This window comes from Saccopteryx bilineata, chromosome 10 (assembly GCF_036850765.1).
Source record: "Saccopteryx bilineata isolate mSacBil1 chromosome 10, mSacBil1_pri_phased_curated, whole genome shotgun sequence".
In the NCBI taxonomy this organism is placed as follows: Eukaryota; Metazoa; Chordata; class Mammalia; order Chiroptera; family Emballonuridae; genus Saccopteryx; species Saccopteryx bilineata.
Genome location: NC_089499.1, coordinates 6,433,976 through 6,456,150, shown reverse-complemented (window position 1 = coordinate 6,456,150; position 22,175 = coordinate 6,433,976). Strand labels below are relative to the sequence as shown.

Below are 22,175 nucleotides of genomic sequence, written 5' to 3'. Positions count from 1 at the left end.
CCCAAAAATCCCAGTTTAAAAGGTCAGAGAAAGTGCTTACAGTTAAGTTTAAGTAGTTTTCCGTCGGTTGCCAGTGAATTTATGTCGGCCGTCCCATAGGAGTTCACAAGGCTGAAAGTGAACAGCCTTTTGGAGCAGGGCCGGCCTTTGCTCTGCTTCTGGGTGGTCTCCGCGTGGTCACCTCCCAGCTCGTCCTCCCAGCCACCTTCTGACTCCGACAGCGGCTCTCTGCCTTCGTCCAGATGCTCCATCTCCTCCTCGTCTTCTCCTGGCACACAGGTAAAAAATCACGTGAATACAATTTGCCACTATGTCATTGTTGTTTTTTTTACAGAGGCAGAGATAGAGAGGGACGGACAGACAGGAACGGAGAGAGATGAGAAGCATCAATTATTAGTTTTTCGTTGCGCGTTGCGACTTCTTAGTTGTTCATTGATTGCTTTCTCATATGTGCCTTGACCGCGGGCCTTCAGCAGACCGAGTAACCCCTTGCTGGAGCCAGCGACCTTGGGTCCAAGCTGGTGAGCTTTTTGCTCAAGCCACATGAGCCCACGCTCAAGCTGGCGACCTCGAGGTCTCGAACCTGGGTCCTTCTGCATTCCAGTCCGACGCTCTATCCACTGCGCCACCACCTGGTCAGGCTGTAGTCATTATTATTATTATTATTTTTTTTTTTGTATTTTTCTGAAGCTGGAAACAGGGAGAGACAGACAGACTCCCGCATGCGCCCGACTGGGATCCACCCGGCATGCCCACCAGGGGCAACGCTCTGCCCTTCCAGGGCGTCGCTCTGCGGCAACCAGAGCCACTCTAGCGCCTGGGGCAGAGGCCAAGGAGCCATCCCCAGCGCCTGGGCCATCCTTGCTCCAATGGAGCCTCAGCTGCGGGAGGGGAAGAGAGAGACAGAGAGGAAGGAGGGGGGGATGGAGAAGCAAATGGGTGCTTCCCTCATGTGCCCTGGCCGGGAATCGAACCCAGGTCCCCTGCGCACCAGGCCGACACTCTACCGCTGAGCCAACCGGCCAGGGCTGTAGTCATTTTTTTTTTTTTTTTTTTAATTTTTTTTTTTTAGAGAGGAGAGAGAGAGAGGGAGAGAGAGAGAGAGAGGAGAGACAGAGAGAGAGAGAAGGGGGGAGGAGCTGGAAGCATCAACTCCCATATGTGCCTTGACCAGGCAAGCCCAGGGTTTCGAACTGGCGACCTCAGCATTTCCAGGTCGACGCTTTATCCACTGCGCCACCATAGGTCAGGCTGTAGTCATTATTTTTAATGTCAATTCTCACTTTTCAGGACTGTGCATGTCTTAGAGAAATCTAGGCCTTCGGATTTATAAGTGAGAATTCACAGCACTGACTTGGAAGACATTTACAGTTTTATAGAAATAAAGGCAGTCACCAGGCCCCCAGGTGACAGCCACAATGCAGGTCAGTCACAGCCCCTTGGTCAGGGATGAGCTTGTGAGCACTCACAGCAGGAGGATAGGGATCTGGATTTCCTGAGGAGCCGCCCTACTGCTTTGGGAACTGTGGCTCTCTTCCCTCCCAAAGCTGTTAGCCACAGCCTGTAGCTTTCTGGTAAGAAAGACATGCTCCAGAGAACCTCTCTGCCTCCTGACTGGCTGGCAAGGACAATCGTCCTCCTCAGAGGCAGTGCTGCCCCACAGGGATGGGTAAGAACCAAGAAAACAGTTCTGAGGATACCAGCCAGGTCGCTGGGTCACCAGGTCACGGAGGCAGACAAGTGCTGGAGAAGCACTCACTTCGCAATCCCAATGATCACAATCAAATCCTGACTGCCTTGCCTGACCGGGCAGTGGCGCAGTGAATAGAGCGTCGGACTGGGATGCAGAGGACCCAGGTTCGAGACCCCGAGGTTGCCAGCTTGAGCGCAGGCTCATCTGGTTTGAGGAAGGGGTTACTCGGTCTGCTGAAGGCCCGCGGTCAAGGCACATATGAGAAAGCAATCAATGAACAACTAAGGTGTCGCAACACGAAACGAAATACTAATGATTGATGCTTCTCATCTCTCCGTTCCTGCCTGTCTGTCCCTGTCTATCCCTCTGACTCTCTCTCTGTACTTAAAAAAGAAAAAAAGAAAATCCCGACTGCCTCATGATCTTGGGCAAGTCAGTTAATCCTGTGAGGCTTAGTCTGTCTGCCTGAGGTAAAACCCAGCCTATGTGTCCCTAAGGATTCTGAGGTGCCGAAGCCGGCCAGTGGGCCGAGCAGAATGGGCTCCTAGGTCTGTTCTGTTCTCCAGGCAGAGCCCGTCCCAGCCTCAGAGCCCCCCTCTCCCATGTGTACAACACCTTTGTAAGAAGAGGGAGGTCAGGAGGGGTTTGGTCAGTCACAGCCCCACAGCATGGCAAGTGCTCACCTTCACAGCTGCCCCTGGAGCCATTGCAAGCCCCAGGCCCCAGAGGCGAGCTGCCGGACTCATCAGGCAAAGGCTGTTTTATATAGCGGCTTGAAAAGAAGAAAGAAAAAAATGGTTAGTTGTAATGTTTATGTATTTTTCTCCACTACTCACCTAGAGGTAGTTCATAATTTACTCAGCTATTCAAAAGCAATTTATGTAAATAAAGGGGCTTTCAAATCATGTGATGGCTCAGTACTTAAAGAAATTGAGATGGACCCAAGAGATAATAAGATGTCTAGGTACCAATCAATGAAGACCCCCAAGAAGGTCTGTTTTGAGTTCTCCATGAATGTCACGTGGCACTATTTAAAAAAATATTTCCTAGCCTGACCAGGCGATGGCACAGTGGATAGAGCATCGGACTAGGATGTGGAGGACCCAGGTTTGAGACCCCGAGGTTGCCAGCTTGAGTGCGGGCTCATCTGGTTTGAACTAAGCTCACAAGCTTGGACCCAAGGTCACTGGCTTGAGCAAGGGGTTACTTGGTCTGCTGTAGCCCCACGGTCAAGGCACATATGAGAAAGCAATCAATGAACAACTAAAGTGCCACAACGAAAAACTGATGACTGATGCTTCTCATCTCTCTGTGTTCCTGTCTGTCTGTCCCTATCTATCCCTCTCTCTGATTCTCTCTCTCTCTGTAAAAAAAAATATATATATATATAATATATATTATATATATATTTATTTCCTAGTAATCTAGGTACCAATCAATGAAGATTCCAAGAAGGTCTGTTTCAAGTTCTCCATGAATGTCACATGGCACTATTTAATTTTTATTTTATTTATTCATTTTAGAAAGGGGAGAGAGAGGAGAGAGAGACAGAGAGATAGAAGGGGGGAGGAGCAGGAAGCATCAACTCCCATATGTGCCTTGACCAGGCAAGCCCAGGGTTTCGAACCGGCGACCTCAGCATTTCCAGGTTGACGCTTTATCCACTGAGCCACCACAGGTTAGGCACATGGCACTATTTAAAAAAGTATTTCCTAATAACATTATCAGCTTCAGTGGAATACTTCAAAAATGTTATTCAAATACAAAATACACTCAAAGTACTAGACTCCCTAAAACAGGTGGTTGACAGGTGTGGCATACATGATTCCAGGGACAAGAGGAAGATTAGATGCCCAGTGTCATGGTTCGTAAGATGTGCCAGGTGCCCCATCACAACAGCAGCTGCCCTGGCTCTCCCAGGGGCTTGCCCAGCTGCATTTCTAACAGAAGTGGGCCCTCTGCAGGGGGTCATCACTACTATTACTGAGTCTGGACTGATTTTGGGTAACAAGCAAATCATAGCTCTGCCACCAACCTGATACGCTCACAAACAGTCTGGTACAAAGACTCAAGGGTCAGCTTGTGCTTGGGGACCGAGACCAGCAGTGGTTGCCCGTATAGCACCGCCCCAGAGGAAGTGCTCGACATCCTGGACCTCCTCTCCCTGAAGTAGACCGGAAGCGTGACACATTCCGAGCCATCCGCGGAGGTGCTGCAGACCTCGTACCTGTGTCAATCACACAAGAGGACACTTTCAGGAGCAGGTCCCTGAAGGATTCCTGTGAGTGACAGAAATCTGAGCTGCAGCTATGTGGTGGCCAAGACTATGGTTATTAGGACAGAGTATACTTTAGCACAAAAGGTACAGAAACCATTTTCAAGCCAATTCTAGAAGCTGGTCCCAAGGAGGCTCACTGTCACACAATGCAAACCTACACAACCGGACTTTGGGACAAATGTGATCCTCCTTCCCCCAATCATGGCCTGAAACTCTGGTCCTTCAACTGGGCATCAGCACAGATGACAGCTGTCATCAGGACCATCACCAGACACAGAGGCACACGAGGGTCCGGCCACCAAGTTCATCTTTTGTCACCAAGGAGTTAAACTTTTACAAAGGCATTGCCAGTGCCCTATCCTTTAATAAAACAAAATATTATGCAAAACTGCACACCTAGAATATTAGCCAAAGACTCTATTTAAAATGAAGAAGCAAATTTATAAAACAAATTGCTTGCCATCTTCGTTCAAAAACACTGAAGTAAAAGATTATTTAGTTTTTAAAAAATTAGAGATAACCAAAGAAATTGCTAAATACAAATCAATGATTTTGAAAAATGTGTCTTACTTAGTGAATACATGGGACTGAGGAGATTTATAGATGTTTTATCCTGGAACAGATGTTACCAAAATTGCTGGCAACCGACTGTAGTCTTTCCCTCTTCCTATAGGGGGAGACACAAACTTACTGATTCAATTTTTGGAAACTATAAACAAAATACACACACACACACCCCTCCCCAGATGCCTGGCAAACAGTCCTGAGTGTAGTAAAGGCAGGAGTTCTAAAAGGCTCACAAAATGTCTGAGGTGCACTCTAGGTTAAGAACCTGGTGGTCTAACCTCAAGGTCAAGAACCAGGCCTTGGCGTGAGGCTGGCAGGTTCTGGGTCTACTGCTGCCAGTTTTTGATGCTGTGACCAGGTCATCCACCCTAACTTCTGAGTCTATTTACTCAAGAGACAACACAGTTACCCACCTTACGGTGCAGTGGTGAGAATTAACTTAGCACAGTGCACGTGCTCAAAGTATTAGATGCTATTATGGTGTTTTCATAAGACAATTATCAATTCATCTTCAAAATAATTTGCTTTCCTGTTGGTTGGCCCTCAAGCCCTCTGAAATTTCCTGCGTTTATGGTCGTTTGCCAGCCTCCCCACGAGGTGATGCCCAGTTCTCAGCTCAAACATGTGTCAACATTGACATCCAGAATAAGGGGTGGCTGTGTTCAGTAAGGACTTGGGGTCAGAAAAGGGCCTGCACTAGCCTGCAGCCCAGTAGGCCTTGGCGCCCTCCATTTGTAAAGTGAGGGCGTGAATGGGAGACTGCCTATGCAAGTGTGAACAGAACAAGGATCGTACCATGGTCAAGATCTATTCCTTTCAGAGTGACTGAGAAGTCACAGGGCAAAAATGTAAAGGGAAGGAGAGACCTCCTTTATGGAGTGCATTCATTCCTCACTCAAAAACAAAAACCGAACACAATCTTCAAACCCTTCCTCAGCAGAGGGAAGCTACTGAGAGTAAATAAGAGACGGCATGGGTGGGGTCCACATTCACACTTCCCCGGGCAAGGGGCTGTGGGGGGGCGCGGGCAAGCTCACATTCTACCCCACCAACCTGGGAGAGGGACAAACACAAAGTTATAAGGAGCAGCCTTGAAGTGAGGGGCTTGGGAGGGGTCAGGAGAGCAGTTGTGGTTGGAGTGGACTATCCCCACAGAGGTGAGACGACAGTCTCAGAACTCACAGACGCTAGCGCTGAAAAGGCTCTTTAAAGCAACCCACTCTGTCATTCTCAATGGCATCAGCCTAAGGAGCCACTGCCTGTGACCTGGAAAAGGACAAGACCCTCCTTGTACATCCCTTCTTCTGTGTTCCCATGGTCTCTCAAACAGCTGTGACTCTTCTTGAGAAAGGCATTTCTAACAGCAGGACCATCTGCAGGACCACTGAACAGGCCTTCTTAATAGGTAGCAACTGTTGACAAAAAGCTGTGTTCATGCTGAGAGTCATCTAGAATGTCTAGCTCTGAAGAGCCAGGTGCTTAGCACAAAGGGCTGCCCACAATTCCCTAACACGCACCTCTTGCACCCAGGGATAAGGGCAAATCACACAGGCACCAAATGCCAGAACTTTTACTCTGGAGACACCAAGAAGGCAAAATCTCTAGTGTTTCCTTGGACCCTGCTGCAGAAACCGCTGAGTACTCACACAAAAATGTCATCCCGAGGCATGATGTGGTTTAAACCTTCATCCATTTGGAAAATTTTGTGGAATCGGTGATTATATACATCTGTGACCACCATCTAAGAATCAATAGTAGCAGAAAGATTACAGGATGAATTTAAGAGCACCCTTTCTTCAGCCCTGGCCCAGTGGCTCAGCTGATAAGAGCATCAGCCCAGCATGTCAAGGGTGTAGGTTTGATCCCTGGTCAGGGCACACACGAGAAGCAACCAATGAGCGCACAGCTAAATGGAACTAAGGGAACAGTAAGTTGATGTTTTCCTTTCTCCCTTACTCTCAAGTCAAGGGAAAAAATTTTTTAAAAGTATCCCTACTTAAAACCTAGAAACAAATGAAAAAAAGTGCCTGCAGAGAGACCACCAGCCCCAAAGCTCAGGGGCGAAGGCCCAAAGGGGAGCTGCATGGCTGCCAGCAGGAAAAAAACATGCCGGCAACATCCGACCTGAGGTCCAGGATGGAATACGCCCTGGAGAGGCAGGAACAGTGGGAGTGCTGACCAGAGACTGGCAGTCACCCAGGAGCTTCTGGGTGCTCCCAGGGCTGGAAGTCTCCAAGCCATCCTCAGCACACAGCGGAACAGATCAAACCCCAAGCTCCAAAACCTGACACCAGCAAGAGTATACGGGGAGTGCGGAGGAGCAAGGGCACTGACCAGGCCTGGAAGGAGGGAGGGCCTGGGAGCATCCAGGACAGGTCCTCATGCAAGGAGAGGACTCACTTTGTCCACCCCCAAACAGAGCCAGGTTCAGCCCAGCATGGGCAACTTTTTTTTTTTTTTTTTTGTATTTTTCCAAGGTTAGAGCGGGGAGGCAGTCAGACATACTCCCACATGCACCCAACTGGGATCCACCCGGCATGCCCACCGGGCCTGCTCTGCCCATCTAGGGTGTTGCTCCATTGCACCCAGAGGCATTCTAGCACCTGAGGTGGAGGCCATGGAGCCATCCTCAGTGTCCGAGCCAACTTTGCTCCAGTGGAGCCTCGGCTGCGGGAGGGGAAGAGAGAGACAGAGAGGAAGGAGAGGGGGAGGGGTGGAGAAGCAGATGGGCACTTCTCCTGTGTGCCCTGGCCGGGAATCAAACCCGGGACTTCCACATGCAGGGCCAACGCTCTACCACTGAGCCAACCAGCAGTTGCTTTTTAAATAAAGACTTCTATCAAGAATATCACAATGACACTCTGCAGACTTAAGAGTTAAGGCAGGCCATAACTCCAACCTTCTCATATTACAGAAGAGGTTATAGGAAGGGCTGGCAGAACTGAGAGCAGAGCCCTCCTACTGACCCTCTGACCATGGCTAGTGTGACCCCAGTGGAGGGAAGAAGGTTCTTCCCAGGCTGGGGCTGGAAGAAACGGTCTCAGCCACAGTGTGTGCAGTGAGTGAGGGCCAGGGGTCCTGGGGCATCCACATATTATTACGTTTGTGCTGGCTAAAAGGGACTATCCCCCCAAAGTGGCTACAAGATTGAAAATAAACTCCAAAAGACTATGAGTGCCCCCACCAGGTTGAATGAAGCTGCCCACCCTGTCTTACGTTTTCCGTGGCGATGCCAGACAGCCTGGAGAGAGCCTCGCACAGGTCTGACACAGCCCCCATCAGCGGCACAGTCACACGGTACTGCAAAGAGACGGAGGGGTGACGAGGCGCTCCAGAGTGGGGGGAGTGGAAAGAGCAAGCGCCTCGCAGGTGTACAATGAGGCACACAGTAAGATCAGGGGCCGAGCCAGAAGCCAGCAGGGCAAAGGCCAGTCCTTTGCACCAGCACCTGCTGCCCTCGTCAGGCAGTAGCACAGGCACTGAGCCGACACCTTCCCTCCCGAACACTGCTTTAAACTATGTTCTTCAAAAAACTGTTCAATCTCTCCGGTCCTGTCTGTTTGTCCCTGTCTATCCCTCTCTCTGACTCTCTCTCTGTCTCTGTAAAAAAAAACAACAAGAAAAAAAACCTGTCCAATTATACAGTCGCCAACCAGTCCGACATGTCATCTTTCTTCAGAGATGAAGAAATGAATGCCAGGAGACCGCAACACAGTCATGCAGGGAGCCATCAGACACTCGGACCTCCTGGGCACGTCTCATCTGGCCTTTCTCTGGCCAAGCTGTCCTAGCTGATTTAGGGGAGAACCTGACCAAGGAAAGTACCGTTTCTGATTCCCAAACGTTCAGATTCCAGGACCACTCAGCAGATCCGCCAGGCTACTTTACTGAGTGAATGGAGCACGAGGAAAATGAGAGAGAAGCCGAGAGGACCTTCACCACAGGCCCTGAGTGATACGGGCCGACACAAAGGTCTGATGGAAGCCGAGGGCACAGACTCAGGCAAGTGCCAAGGGGTTTCAGCGGCAGCTGATGGGGCTTCGGATGCAGGAGATGGAAGCAGCGCCACTCTGGGTCTGGAGACCACTCAAACAAGAGGTGCCATGCAGGGTGCCAAGTCTCTTACCTGAGTAGGTCTGCAGCGAGGATCAGCAGGAACCAGGAAGACCTCCATGACACGATCTTTCTTCAAGGGCAGTGGGAGAGTTAGATAGCAAAATGGGTCAAAGGTCACAGAGACCTTAGCACATTCTGGGCAAACCAAAGTAGATTTGAAGAGGCCATGGAAAGTATCCACAATCACGGAGTCATTCCTTAACCGGTGGTTCTCCCAGGCTTCCTTTGCAACCACCTGGAAGAGAGGAGAAGGGACAAATAAGACATTCACAACACCCCTCAGGTCTATTGCCTTTTTTTTGTCTTTATTTTTTTCAATTTTTTAAATTTTTTATTTTTATTGAATCTAGAGAGAGGAAGGGGTGTAAGGGGGAGACAGAAGCATCAATCTGTTTCTGTATATGCCCCAGCCAAGGACTGAACCAGCCACCTCTGCATTGCAAGACAATGTTCCAGCCAAGCGAGCCATCCAGCCAGGACCACCCCTCAGTCCTTTACCCCTGCACCCGAAAGGTTCACAGCAAAATCTGTGATGGGTCATGAGGCAGTCTGTGCAACTAAGCACATGGTCCAGGCCAGACAGGGTCAGGACTGCTCTTAGTAGGCCCCACTCACACCCGCTAGCAGCTCATGCTCAATCACACACTTACGTGTTAACACAGAATCTAAGGAAGCAAGGTCCCCGTCTGTCCTCTGATGGGAGACATACAACACTGTGGGCACATGGACCTGACCAGAACAGGAACTGCCTCCTAAAGGTTTCCCATGCTCCAATGTCCTTCAGTGAGGTCTGACTTACAGTTCAGCTAAGTAACCATTTTTCCTTTAAGATGTAAATGACACTTTAAAGTATTCATATTGATCATCCCACAGTGATAGGATAACATTAAATTCCTTTTTCAAAGATAAAAAACATAACTATAAATGGGTAGCTGAACTGGTTTGAGTGTTATCCCAATACACCAAGGTTGTGGGATTGATCACTGCCAGGCTGCATACAAGAATCAACCAATGATGCATAAATAAGTGAAACAACATACATCTATGTTTCTCTCTCTTCCTTCCTCTTTCTCTCTAAAAAAATCAATAAGTAAAAACTTTAGGAAAAGTTTAAAGTCAGATATTTATCTCCTAAACTCTAGGGACTCCACAAGACCTGCAGCCAGGGGAGAAGGGGGCAGCAGCAGTTGGTCCTGGGCTGACCCCCGAACCAGTCTCCAAGGTCCCCTTTCCTCTGACTTTTCAGTGAGCCAACAGCAGCCCTGCCTAATCTCTTTCCTGTTGCTTCCTCTATCCTAAGCTCTTCCTTGTGTCACTGTTCACTGCTTTAATAAATGTACTCTCAAAAATATTTTTAAAAGTGTAAGTGTCCTAGTAATATTCATAAAACCTATTTTAATAATCACAGGTGGATTTTATTCTTTTTTTTTTTTTTTTAGAGAAAAAAAACAGAGAGAGAGAGATAGAGAGAAAGAGAGAGAGAGAGAAGGGGGAGGAGCAGGAAGCATCAACTCCTTTATGTGCCTTGACCAGGCAAGCCCAGGGTTTTGAACCGGTGACCTCAGTGTTCCAGGTTGACACTTGATCCACTGTGCCACCACAGGTCAGGCCAGAGGTGGATTTTAAATGAGAGCAGTAATAACTTCAAGAGCCCACACCATCTGACCAGGCGGTGGCGCAGTGTCAAACTGGGAGGCAGAGGACACAGGTTCGAGACACCCGAGGTCACCAGCTTGAGTGCGGGCTCATCTGGCTTGAGAAAGCTCACCAGCTTGGACCCAGGGTCGCTGGCTCGAGCAAGGGGTTACTCGGTCTGCTAAAGGCCCGCGGTCAAGACACATGAGAAAGCAATCCATGAGCAACTAAGGTGTTGCCAACAAAAAACTGTTGATGGATGCTTATCTCTCTCCATTCCTGTCTGTCCCTATCTAACCCCCCCCCGTCTCTGTAAAAAAAAAGAGCCCATACCACAGGCATTTTACAGTTTTCACAGTGCCTCTGTCTCTGTAGCACCATGAAATTATACTGAATTGACTCCAACATGAAGAAGCCAAGAGGGAGGAGTAGGAGCAACCCGAGTTAGACCCGGAATGCCTTTCTCTACCAGAACTATATCCACCTCATCAACAGTGAGGCAACTCTGACAAGGACACAACGTCTTTGAAATATTATTGTTCAAAAGTCTTCAAAACATACTGCATCTGGCCGCCCATTGGCATCCTTCAACTCCAGGTAGGGCTTCTTCTTCACTCGGTTCAGATCTTCGTGCAGTCCATCTAGAAGAAAGGCTAACAGCTCCTGAGAGTCTTGTTGCTGGTATCCAGAAAACTGAGGGGCAAAACGTCCCACCTGGGTCTACAATAAAAAGTCGCATCAGACAGCATAAAAAGATACACAGAACCAGTGAAGTCAGATGGGAAACTATCATCAAAACAGCTTTGCAGCCTGACCAGGCCGTGGCACAATGGATAGAGCATCAGACTGGGACGTGGAGGACCCAGATTCGAGACCCTGAAGTCGCCAGCTTGAGCACAGGATAATCAGGTTTGAGCTAAAGCTCACCAGCTTGAGCCCAAGGTTGCTGGCTCGAGCAAGGGGTCACTCGGTCTGCTATAGTCCCCCAGTCAAGGCACATATGAGAAATCAATCAATGAACAACTAAGGAACTTCAATGAAGAATTGATGTTTCTCATCTCTCTCCCTTCCTGTCTGTCTGTCCCTATCTGTCCCTCTCTCTGACAAAAAAAAACCCAAAAAAACAGCTTTGCAGGCCCTGGCCTAGCTGACTCAGCAGTAGAGCACTGGCCCAGTGTGTGAAAGTTCCAGGTTCGATGCCTGGTCAGGGCACACAGGAGAAGCGACCATCTGCTTCTCCACCCATGCCCCTCCTCCTTCTCTCTCTCTCTCTTCCCCTCCCACAGCCATGGCTCAAATGACTCAAGCAAGTTGGTCCCAGGCACTTAGATGGCTCGGTTGCCGAGCAACAAAGCAGCAGTCCCAGATGGGCAGAGCACTGTCCGGTAGGGTGCTTCCCAGGTGGATTGTGGTTGGGGTGCATGCAGAAGTCCGTCTTTCTGCCTCCCCTCCTCTCACTTCATTAAAAAGTTAAAAAGTTAAAAAAAAAAAAAAAAAAAAAAAAACCTTGCAGAGTCAACTGGGACAACAAGGGAGAACATCTGGATCAAAAAGCTGATTTTAAAAAAAGCAGAAGGCCCTGGCTGGTTGGCTCAGTGGTAGAGCGTCAGCCTGGCGTGCAGGAGTCCCAGGTTCGATTTCCAGCCAGGGCACACAGAAGAAGCGCCCATCTGCTTCCTCTGTGTCTCTCTTCCCCTCCCGCAGCCAGGGCTCCATTGGAGCAAAGTTTGCCCGGGCACTGAGGATGGCTCTGTGGCCTCTGCCTCAGGCGCTAGAATGGCTCTGATTGCGGCAGAGCAACGCCCCAGATGGGCAGAGCATCGCTCCTGGTGGGCATGCTGGGTAGATCCCGGTCAGGCGCATGCGGGAATCTGTCTGACTGCCTCCCCGTTTCCAACTTCGGAAAAATACAAAAAAAAAAAAAAAAAGCTGATTAGCCTGACCAGGCGGTGGCGCAGTGGATAGAGCATTGGACTGGGATGCAGAGGACCCAGGTTCAAGACCCCAAGGTCACCAGCTTGAGCGTGGGCTCATCTGGTTTAAGCAAAAGCCCACCAGCTTGAACCCAAGGTCACTGGCTCCAGCAGGGGGTTACTCGGTCTGCTGAAGGCTTGTGGTCAAGGCACATATGAGAAAGCAATCAATGAACAACTAAGGTGTTGCAACGCCCAATAAAAAACTAATGATTGATGCTTCTCATCTCTCCATTCCTGTCTGTCTGTCCCTGTCTATCCCTCTCTGTGACTCACTCTCTGTCTCTGTAAAAAATAAATAAAAATAAGTAATAAATAATAAGTAAATAAAAAAAATTTTTTTTTAAAAAGCTGATTAATTCCCAAGGGCCTAAAACGGGATGGCAATTCTCACCAGAGAAGGCTCAGATCAGAAAAGCCAGGATAACAACAGATCTGGACCCTGGCCACTACCATAAAAGAAGAACAAAGGGCACACACACCCTGAGCAGCCATACCTCCTAAGTACTGACATGAATATCTCTCCAACTTTCTTCTTTGGTTCAGAATCCTTAAGAATTGATAAATGGTACCTACATCAGCCAGAGGAACTTGCCCATACATACCAACCTTCCTAGCCCTAACTGTCTGCCTTGCACTGGTCTACACTGGTGATCCTGATTGTGCTCCCCAACCAGTGCTAGCAGCCTCACCCGGGAGCTGGTCAGAAATGCACATTCTCAGGCCCAAACCCAGACCTGCAGAATCAGAAACTCTGGAAATGGGTCCAGCAGTCCATGTTAACCTCCAGAGATTGTGATGCACCTAAAGTTGGAGAGCCACTATCCTACTCCCGAGCTGTCTTACAGAAGAGTCACTAACCACATATGGCTATTTAGATTTAAATTAATTAAAATGAAATACAATAAGAAATTCAGTTCCTTGCTTACCCTAACTACATTTCAAGTGGCTAGTGGCTACCATTGCAGATAGTGCAGAAAGACATGTCCATGGAGGAAGCTCCACATTACTCCTAATGCCCCTATCAACTGTTTGTTTACATTAGCTGCAGCCCAATGTGTTTTCTCCAATTCTAGTCTCTTTAATGACTTAATATGTGAAGAGTACCTTGAATACATTTCTCAGGAATCAATGTGACCACGGGGATTCAAAGAATTGGCTTTCAATTTCAATAAACCATCTAAGATTTTAATTTTTTCACTGAGCTAAGGTGCTATTCTTTCTTCTTCCTTGAATCAAAAATATGCCTATCTTGGCCTGGCCAGGCGGTGGCGCAGTGGATAGAGTGTCGGACTGGGATGCGGAAGGACCCAGGTTCATGACCCTGAGGTCGCCAGCTTGAGTGCGGGCTCATCTGGCTTGAGCAAAAAAAAAAAAAAAAAAAAAAAATGCTCACCAGCTTGGACCCAAGGTCGCTGGCTCCAGCAAGAGGTCACTCGGTCTGCTGAAGGCCCGCGGTCAAGGCACATATGAGAAAGCAATCGATGAACAACTAAGGTGTCGCAACGAAAAACTGATGATTGATGCTTCTCATCTCTCTGAGTTCCTGTCTGTCCCTATCTGACTCTCTCTCTGTCCCTGTAAAAAAAAAAAAAAAAAAAAAAAAAGAAAAAAAAAAAAAATGCCTATCTTTCTCTGCCCTGTGCTTCACAAAGCTCCTGGAACCGCAGTGGTGCAGGCAAAACAGGATTTCTCAGATTTCAAAATATGAAGGCGCCCTGGCCGGTTGGCTCAGCGGTAGAGCGTCGGCCTAGCGTGCGGAGGACCCGGGTTCGATTCCTGGCCAGGGCACACAGGAGAAGTGCCCATTTGCTTCTCCACCCCTCCGCCGTGCTTTCCTCTCTGTCTCTCTCTTCCCCTCCCGCAGCCAAGGCTCCATTGGAGCAAAGATGGCCCGGGCGCTGGGGATGGCTCTGTGGCCTCTGCCCCAGGCGCTAGAGTGGCTCTGGTCGCAACATGGCGATGCCCAGGATGGGCAGAGCATCGCCCCCTGGTGGGCAGAGCGTTGCCCCATGGTGGGCGTGCCGGGTGGATCCCGGTCGGGCGCATGCGGGAGTCTGACTGACTGTCTCTCCCTGTTTCCAGCTTTAGAAAAAAAAAAAAAATGAAGGCAAGGCACTTCTCCTGAGCAAGAAAAACATTTAGGGCTATGGAGAAAGCGAGTCGCTGCAAACGCCCACTGCAGTTTGCCCGTCTCCTCCTCAATCTTCCTTCACTGCCCTTCAGATGATCCTAGAAATTAAACTGAACTTTTATGATCTGGTGCAAGCTGTTGGCAACTTAAAGACTGGTAGCACAGAATACAGCATTCTGAGCAACCAGCTTACAAAGGACTTCTCAAGTATCCCAGCCCAGAGCTAAGTTAAGATAAGTGTGTGCTGAATGGCTGACCAACAGATAAGAATGATCTGTGTGGTGTTTGAGTCTCAGGTTCCATCTTAATCCCAAAATGCAAGTAAAAGAGTGCCTTACTACAACATGAGACTGGCCCTCCACAAAACAGGAGGAAAAGTCATGTATCCACCTACTTTGAACATGCGAGGTGCCACGTGAGCATCCCTCCCAGACCACATCTGTTTAACGAGCTCCGCGTAGGCCTCCGCAATCTCCCCCTTCATCCCTAGAGGGTTGTCTCTGTTGATCTCGGCCTCGTACTCATCTCGGAGAAAGTAGTCCGTCAGTGGGGCAGTATTGCTCAAGCACTGCAAGAGAACAGAGTGCCGCTTATGCCGCTTCTGAGGAGCACAGAGACAAGATAAACCAAGTTCGAAAGGGCCAACCAGGGTCATTCGCTGACTGTAAATCTGCTTTGTCGTTCATTAAATTCTATTCTCATCTCTATTATTTCCCTCTGCTTCCTTCGAGTTTCATATGCTCTTTTCCTAGCATCGTGAAATAGAAACTAAAATCATGAATTTAACCTTTTGCTTTTTCCTAATATTTACATCTAGAACTACAGACCTTCTCATTATTACTATCCTTATTCAACAGCTGAGGAACACTGAAGAAACAAAGAGTTGAAAAAACCTCCCCATGAAAAGCTAAATTTTGTCTCTGCTTTAGCACTAGAATTATTCCTACCTTATCACTGTGGGGAAAAAATGTCCAAATCCATGAGTTTCCCAATTTTTAAACAAATTTTTTTATCCTTTCCCTTATATTACAAGAAACCTGGAAATTAGATGGTAAGTCCTGTGAGGACAAAAATCATTACCTGATCTGCTTACCACTGAGCACCCATGTACAGTCAAGAATGTGGCCTCGCCCAGAAGGAAGGTCTGGCTTTTGCCCTGGCTTCTGGGCAGTATTCTGCTGACCCTCAGCAGGCTGTTCTTACCCAAGTCTCGCGCACTGTGAAGACTGTTACTGAGATGAGAGCTCCCCCTTTACCTGCAAAGCTGAGTTCATGAAGCAGGTGTTGCCCAGGTTTCCAAGTCCACAGAGCCCGGGCTGTATGTGCGACGACGGAGACTCCTGACAATTATACGAAGTAGAGAAGCCAGATCCCCTAGAAAACACAACCCACATCACCAGTAAAGGCGAGAGCCACACATGCCCTGAGGACGCCTCTGGGGCGAGTCCAGGGCCTCTAGGATTCTGGTCTGACAGTGATCCCATGGCACAAACTATCTCTACTTCCCTCTACAGCAGCCACCCAGCCTCCACACCCCACCCCTGCCCTAGATCTGACATGACAGCCGGCAGTCAGCACACCCTTAAGTGGAGAAATGCTATTTGAATTCTCCACTTTCAGACTGTAGCTAATGCTCATTTTGTATTCCTTCAAAGGCCAACTGCCAGGTGATTTTAAGGAAAAACACGGTAGTTACCAAGATCAAGAGCTTGCACCTGCCATCACCTCCCAGCCACACAGTCATGACCGTGCCTGAGTGTCTTCCTTCCACCCTGTCTGTGCAATGTGGGAGGTGCTCTGGAAACGCTTGGGGAAAGAATCCCAACTATTCGAAGAGGAGACAGGGAGACAGGCAGGGCTCTCCCACGATGTATCATCCCTCACAGCTACTCTGCCACAGGGCCAGCCCATCCCCTCACAGTGACATCCATGACCACCAGTAACTTAGGCTGGGGGAAATACCAGCTGGGAGGACAAGCAACCTAAGTCAGTGCTAGGAGGCACACTTCACTGTGGTACGAAACGGAGTGAAAAGCCACAAGCATGCAGCACGTTCCCATGGGAACCGTAACCCCACTAGCTTAGTGCAGCAGCAGAGGAGCCTCCAGGCTCGGCCTGGGAAAGGGTTCAGAGGGAAGGGAAGCCAGGGGAAGGGCCTGCTCTTACCCCCTGCTGACACCGGAACTGTGCATCCCAGAGGTGTTAGTGCTATCACCATTTGCGATGGGAGAGGCAGACACTGAGGAATAGGGACTTGCTGATGATTTTGGAGAGGTAGTAAAATTTCTGTTAGGCGCAGTGCTTGATCTGGGAGAGAGAAGCAGAAACAATGCTACTAACTTTCAGCAAAAAGCAAGCCCTATTTAATGCCTTAGGTCTCTTCTCAAGAAATGAACATTCTTCATAGTCAGTTAAATTGCAAAAACCCTTTTTTCATGCTACCTTCAAGATAAATTTTATTTAAGTGCAAGTCAAGAAATAAATTGGTTTTCTTGTCTCATTCAACCTCTGGTCATATACTGAATCTTTCGGTGGGATAAACCGATCGGTTAATCTTCACGGCACTCAGTTTGATTTATAAATCATAGGCTTCCCTGAATTTTAAGAGTTACCAGTGAAGGACATAGAAAAATGGCACTAGAGACAAATTACCCCAAATTAAACAGCCGGCTAGAATACACTAGGGACAGGAAAACAGAAACTTGCTTTTGTTTCCTCAAACTTACCAATAAGAAGCCTTTTTCAATAAATAAATCTTATTTTAGATGTATTCCTACTTTCAAATGCATTAATACAAGGAGTAATTGCACCATATCTTAAACTGATATCAATGTATCAGATTTCTACTAAAATCTGCATAAGAACATACAGAAAGAAAGTGAATTGTTTTTGCACTGTTTCAAATAATGATTTTCCTTCTAGATTTGGGGTTATTTTTAGAATAGAAACTGATGAGAACATGCTGTCACAGCACAATGCATAACCTCATGGGGTATGATGTCAATGAAAGTTCCTGTTAGAAGTAAATTGTGGAAGTAGAGAGGAGTGATCCTGTCAGCACCCACACCAGAGTGGGCAGATGTCAGGAGACCACGCCGGGGCATAAATGGAACTGTGCTCTGCTCCACACTCAGGTCACAGTGCAGGGGAGGGACAGGGGCCCCAGCTCCTCACCTTCCCACAGGGAACAGGCCCCTCTAACCCTGACAACCATTTGCTTCGCAGAGCCTTATCCTCATGATACAAAGGGGTCCAAGAACTCACGCAGCTCATTAAGTGAGACACGTCAGAGCCAAGAGCACTCTCTGCCACCACACTGGTGACCTAAACACACATGAGGCTTGCCCCGTGGGACGCAGGTATGCCCAGTCTCCTGTGCCAGCAGGAAAGTCACTACCCAAGGCTGGACTGAAGTGGCAGCCTCAGAAATTTCAGGTGTGGGAACAAATATCACAGGATAGTGGATTGCAATTCTGACACACAGAACCTCAGGTGTGTAGTCTAGCACTCCCCTTCTTAGCCACTGTTCACTGGTAATGTCTTCTATTTCCTTGAACTTAAAAGGTAAAAACCCTTATGAACCATTACACATATCCTCAGACAACATTTCTGGTGGAAATGAAACAAAGGGAAGAAAAACTTTACTTGATATTTGTTTAAAATGTTCTATGGCCCTGGCTGGTTGGCTCAGTGGTAGAGTGTCAGCCTGGCGTGCAGGAGTCCCGGGCTCGATTCCCGGCCAGGGCACACAGGAGAAACGCCCATCTGCCTCTCCACCCCTCCCCCTCTCCTCCTCTCTGTCTCTATCTTCCCCTCCTGCAGCCAAGTCTCCACTGGAGCAAAGTAGGCCCGGGCACTGAGGATGGCTCCATGGCCTCTGCCTCAGGCACTAGAATGGCTCTGGTTGCAACAGAGTGACGCCCCAGATGGGCAGAGCATCGCCCCCTGGTGGGCATGCCGGGTGGATCCTGGTCGGGCGCATGCGGGAGTCTGACTGCCTCCCTGTTTCCAACTTCAGAAAAATACCAAAAAAAAAAAAAAAGTTCTAGAAAATCCTTCCAGTAATTTTATATTTAGTCAAAAAGAAACCCCATGATGAATACATAAGGGTATTTAAAAATTTACAATATACAAAAGTGTTGTTTTTTTAACTCCATCCTAACAAACAAAGCAACGCAAGACCTGTATCTAGGAAATGATTGGGTGCCTGTCACCTGTCATCAGGCAGCTTCAGAGCACGCCTTGGGGCACTGCAGGCTGACAAACTGCATCAGGAGGGGACACCTATTAAATGGACACCTTAGGTGAGGCAGACCTCATTTTCAGTTGTGAGTCTCATGCCACAAACACTCGGGTCTCATGCCACAAAACACTCGGAAAACAAGGGCCACACCTGCAAAAAAAGCAGCCCTCCGCTCCTGAAAGACACTCTGATCAAGCCTCTGGTCTCCCCTTTCTACAGCGATATGTCCTGCTCCTAGGCACGCCATGTTGGTCAGTCTCAATGACATCTACAACACACCTTGAGCCCACGCTGGAGTCCCCGTAACATCCTCAGGCCTGCAGTCTTTCCTCCGTTGTGCTCTGCTTGCTGCTCTGAGGATGAGCCTACCCTTGCAGACTGACCTCAAGTACCCAGAGCCTGGCATCTGGCATTATCACTGCCGCCACAACATCCTATGCCATGACCTCCCCACACCAACACTGTCAGCCCTCATCTGAGCATGCTCACGTCTCTGCTTCAGGAACACTGGCCTCCTCCTCCTCTGAGCAGGCGCTCTTTCAAAGGGGACCGTCTACAGCAGGGGTCCCCAAACTACGCATGCGGCCCCCTGAGGCCATTCATCCGGCCCCCGCCGCACTTCCGGAAGGGGCACCTCTTTCATTGGTGGTCAGTGAGAGGAGCATAGTTCCCACTGAAATACTGGTCAGTTTGTTGATTTAAATTTACTTGTTCTTTATTTTAAATATTGTATTTGTTCCCGTTTTGTTTTTTTACTTTAAAATAAGATATGTGCAGTGTGCATAGGGATTTGTTCATAGTTTTTTTTATAGTCCAGCCCTCCAACGGTCTGAGGGACAGTGAACTGGCCCCCTGTGTAAAAAGTTTGGGGACCCCTGGACTACAGAGCTAATCAGGACTATACACCTCACACAAGTCAAGTAAGAAAGTGTCAGAATTGAGTTAAATTTTACAACACCCAGCTGGTGTCAGAGCTGATCAGCATGGAGGAAAAGCCCCACAATTCTGGGGGCCAGAAGTACTGGTAGAAAAGTAGTATTGGTTTTTTTTCCTTTTACCTCCCAATAGCTATTCCCTTCTTCTGTTAATGAACCCCAATATTTAACTAGACTCCTTGCCACTCTGCTTAAAGGGACTATATTTCCCAGCCCCTTTGAAGCAAATGTGGTTGCATAGTTGGCAAAGAAATGTAAAGGGAGATTTTATGTGTTATTTCTGGAAAATTTCCTTAAAAGAAAGAGGTGTGTGCTTTTTGGTCCTCCTCACGACTTCAATGCAGGTATATGGCCTCAGCCCCAGCGACCATCCTGGATCCTCACAGCAGAGCTGGTCTCTAATGACCAGCGCTGGACTGCCCACCTCAGAAACGTCTTTTAGAAAGATGTAAGCATCTGTACATGCTTAACACTGATTTTCAGGTATGTCTTGTGTGTGTGTGTGTGTGTGTGTGTGTGTGTGACAGAGACAGAGTCAGAGAGAGAGGGACAGATAGGGACAGACAGACAGGAAGGGGGAGAGATGAGAAACATCAATTCTTTGTTGCGGCTCCTTAGTTATTCATTGATTGCTTTCTCATATATGCCTTGACCGTGGGGCTACAGCAGGTCAAGTGACCCCTTACTCAAGCCAGCGACCTTGGGCTCAAGCTGGTGAGCCTTCCTCAAACCAGATGAGCCCGCGCTCAAGCTGGCGACCTCAGGCTCTCAAACCTGGGTCCTCCGCATTCCCAGTCCAACGCTCTATCCACTGCGCCTCCGCCTGGTCAGGCCAGGTCTGTCTTAATTGCAACCACACATCTCCTAATCAACAGTCTGCTTCAAAGATATCCTATTTTTATTTTTCTTTAATTTTTCTTTAATGACTTTTAGCAAGAGAGGAAGGGAGAGAGGGAGACAAGAAGAGAGGTGGAGAAGACAGACAGACAGGAACACTGAGCTGTTCCTGTATGTGCCCTGACCAGGGATAGAACCCGCAACCTCTGTACTTCGAGACGATGCTCTAACCAACTGAGCCATCCAGCCAGGGTAGATATGCTCCTCTTACATTTCTGGTAGTTATGCCATTAACTTTAGAATATACAACTACTTTCATTTTCCCCATCAATTATTTAAACGTATAACTATCTATACTTCCCTCCTCAGTTCTTCAGGACATTGTCATCTCTCTACTCTTCACCAACTCATTTCCCTACTGTCTTTCATGTTCTAATTACCCAGAACTTACTACCTGATTATTATTGATACGGGGTTTTTTTAATTTTTTTTTTGGTGACAGAGACAGAGAGGCAGAGAAAGGGACAGACAGGAAGGGAGAGAGATGAGAAGTTTTAATTCTTTGTTGCGGCACCTTAGTTGTTTAGATTGCTTTCTCATATGTGCCTTGACCAGGGCTCCAACAGGGTGAATGACCCCTTGCTCAAGCTGGCGACCTCGGGGCTTCAAACCTGGGTCCTCCGCATCCCAGTCAGATGCTCTATCCACTGCGCCACCGCCTGCTCAGGCTTGGCTGCTTTCTTAAACCTTTCTTCTTTTTATTACTAAACCTTTTATGGAAGTATTGTATAAATAGAAATAAAAAAATACATAAATCATGAGCACAAATCTAAGAAATTTTCACCAAGTGAATACATCTATCTATCCATACTCACACCAGAAGCAGGATGGCACAGCCACAAAGGAGTTCTCATTCTTTCCGTCATAATTCTTCCTAAAGCCAACCACTACCATGATCTGAAGCCCCACAGACTAGTTTTCAAGAGAATCATAAGAATGCCATGTTTTGTGTCTGGTTTCTCCCATTCAAGATTGTTTATGAGACTCAATGCTGTGGCCACACAGAATTCCAACATGTGCAAACAGCAGTTTATCTAGCCAATCTATTTTGGGCTGACATTTGGATTAGCCTCACTCTGTGACTATGACTATGACAGATATATAGTTCATTGTCACAAACATCTTTAAACATATCTTTAAGTGAACATGGGATGTGTTTCTGTTACTTGCAGGCCTAGAAATGGTTTGTGGAGCTGTAGAGTATGCATATAACTCATTTGGTACTTGTTGTTAAATCTTCTAAAATCACTGTACCAATTTTCACGCCCCATCAGCAGGGTCCAACAATTCAGGTACTCCATAACAGTAACACCTACGTCTTTATTTAGCCATCCTGATGAGGTGTTGACCAGGTGAGATCACATCATTCCTCCACTCCCCACACCCACTCCAACAAGCTCCCTACCTCCACCCAGAGACAAAGCTGAGACAAAGGTGCAATCCAGAGTCTAATAAGGACAAGGCCTCATCCCCGAAACCTCCTGTCATGCATGCTCAGCCAGAACAAACTCCTGCCGGTCTTCAACCAGGCCTGTTCCCGCCTCAGAACTCCTGGAGCTACTGTCACCTCTCTCTTACCTTCAGGACGAACCACACTCACTGCTGACTCCCTCCCCTCCTCAGGACCATGTTCACAGACCCCTCTCTGGGCCCCTACTATCTTGCTTAAATCTGCCCCTTCCCAAAGCCTAGCACTTGCTGACT

The 22,175-nt window shown here is 48.1% G+C and overlaps 1 protein-coding gene across 2 annotated transcripts in view; it reads right to left on the bottom strand.

Moving 5' to 3' along the window:
- Window positions 1-22,175, bottom strand: part of USP4 (ubiquitin specific peptidase 4) — a 46,900-nt gene that overhangs the window by 8,486 nt on the left and 16,239 nt on the right. Inside the window, exons 7-16 of one of the 2 annotated variants that reach the window (XM_066246055.1) lie at window positions 16,563-16,703; window positions 15,653-15,770; window positions 14,791-14,964; window positions 10,851-11,009; window positions 8,665-8,889; window positions 7,755-7,838; window positions 6,185-6,279; window positions 3,729-3,920; window positions 2,377-2,465; window positions 41-268 (exon numbers count right to left, since the gene is read on the bottom strand). In XM_066246055.1, coding sequence (XP_066102152.1) covers window positions 41-268; window positions 2,377-2,465; window positions 3,729-3,920; window positions 6,185-6,279; window positions 7,755-7,838; window positions 8,665-8,889; window positions 10,851-11,009; window positions 14,791-14,964; window positions 15,653-15,770; window positions 16,563-16,703 — 1,505 coding nt within the window. The remainder of the gene's footprint in view (window positions 1-40; window positions 269-2,376; window positions 2,466-3,728; window positions 3,921-6,184; window positions 6,280-7,754; window positions 7,839-8,664; window positions 8,890-10,850; window positions 11,010-14,790; window positions 14,965-15,652; window positions 15,771-16,562; window positions 16,704-22,175) is intronic. The other variant, XM_066246056.1, reaches the window with a different exon arrangement.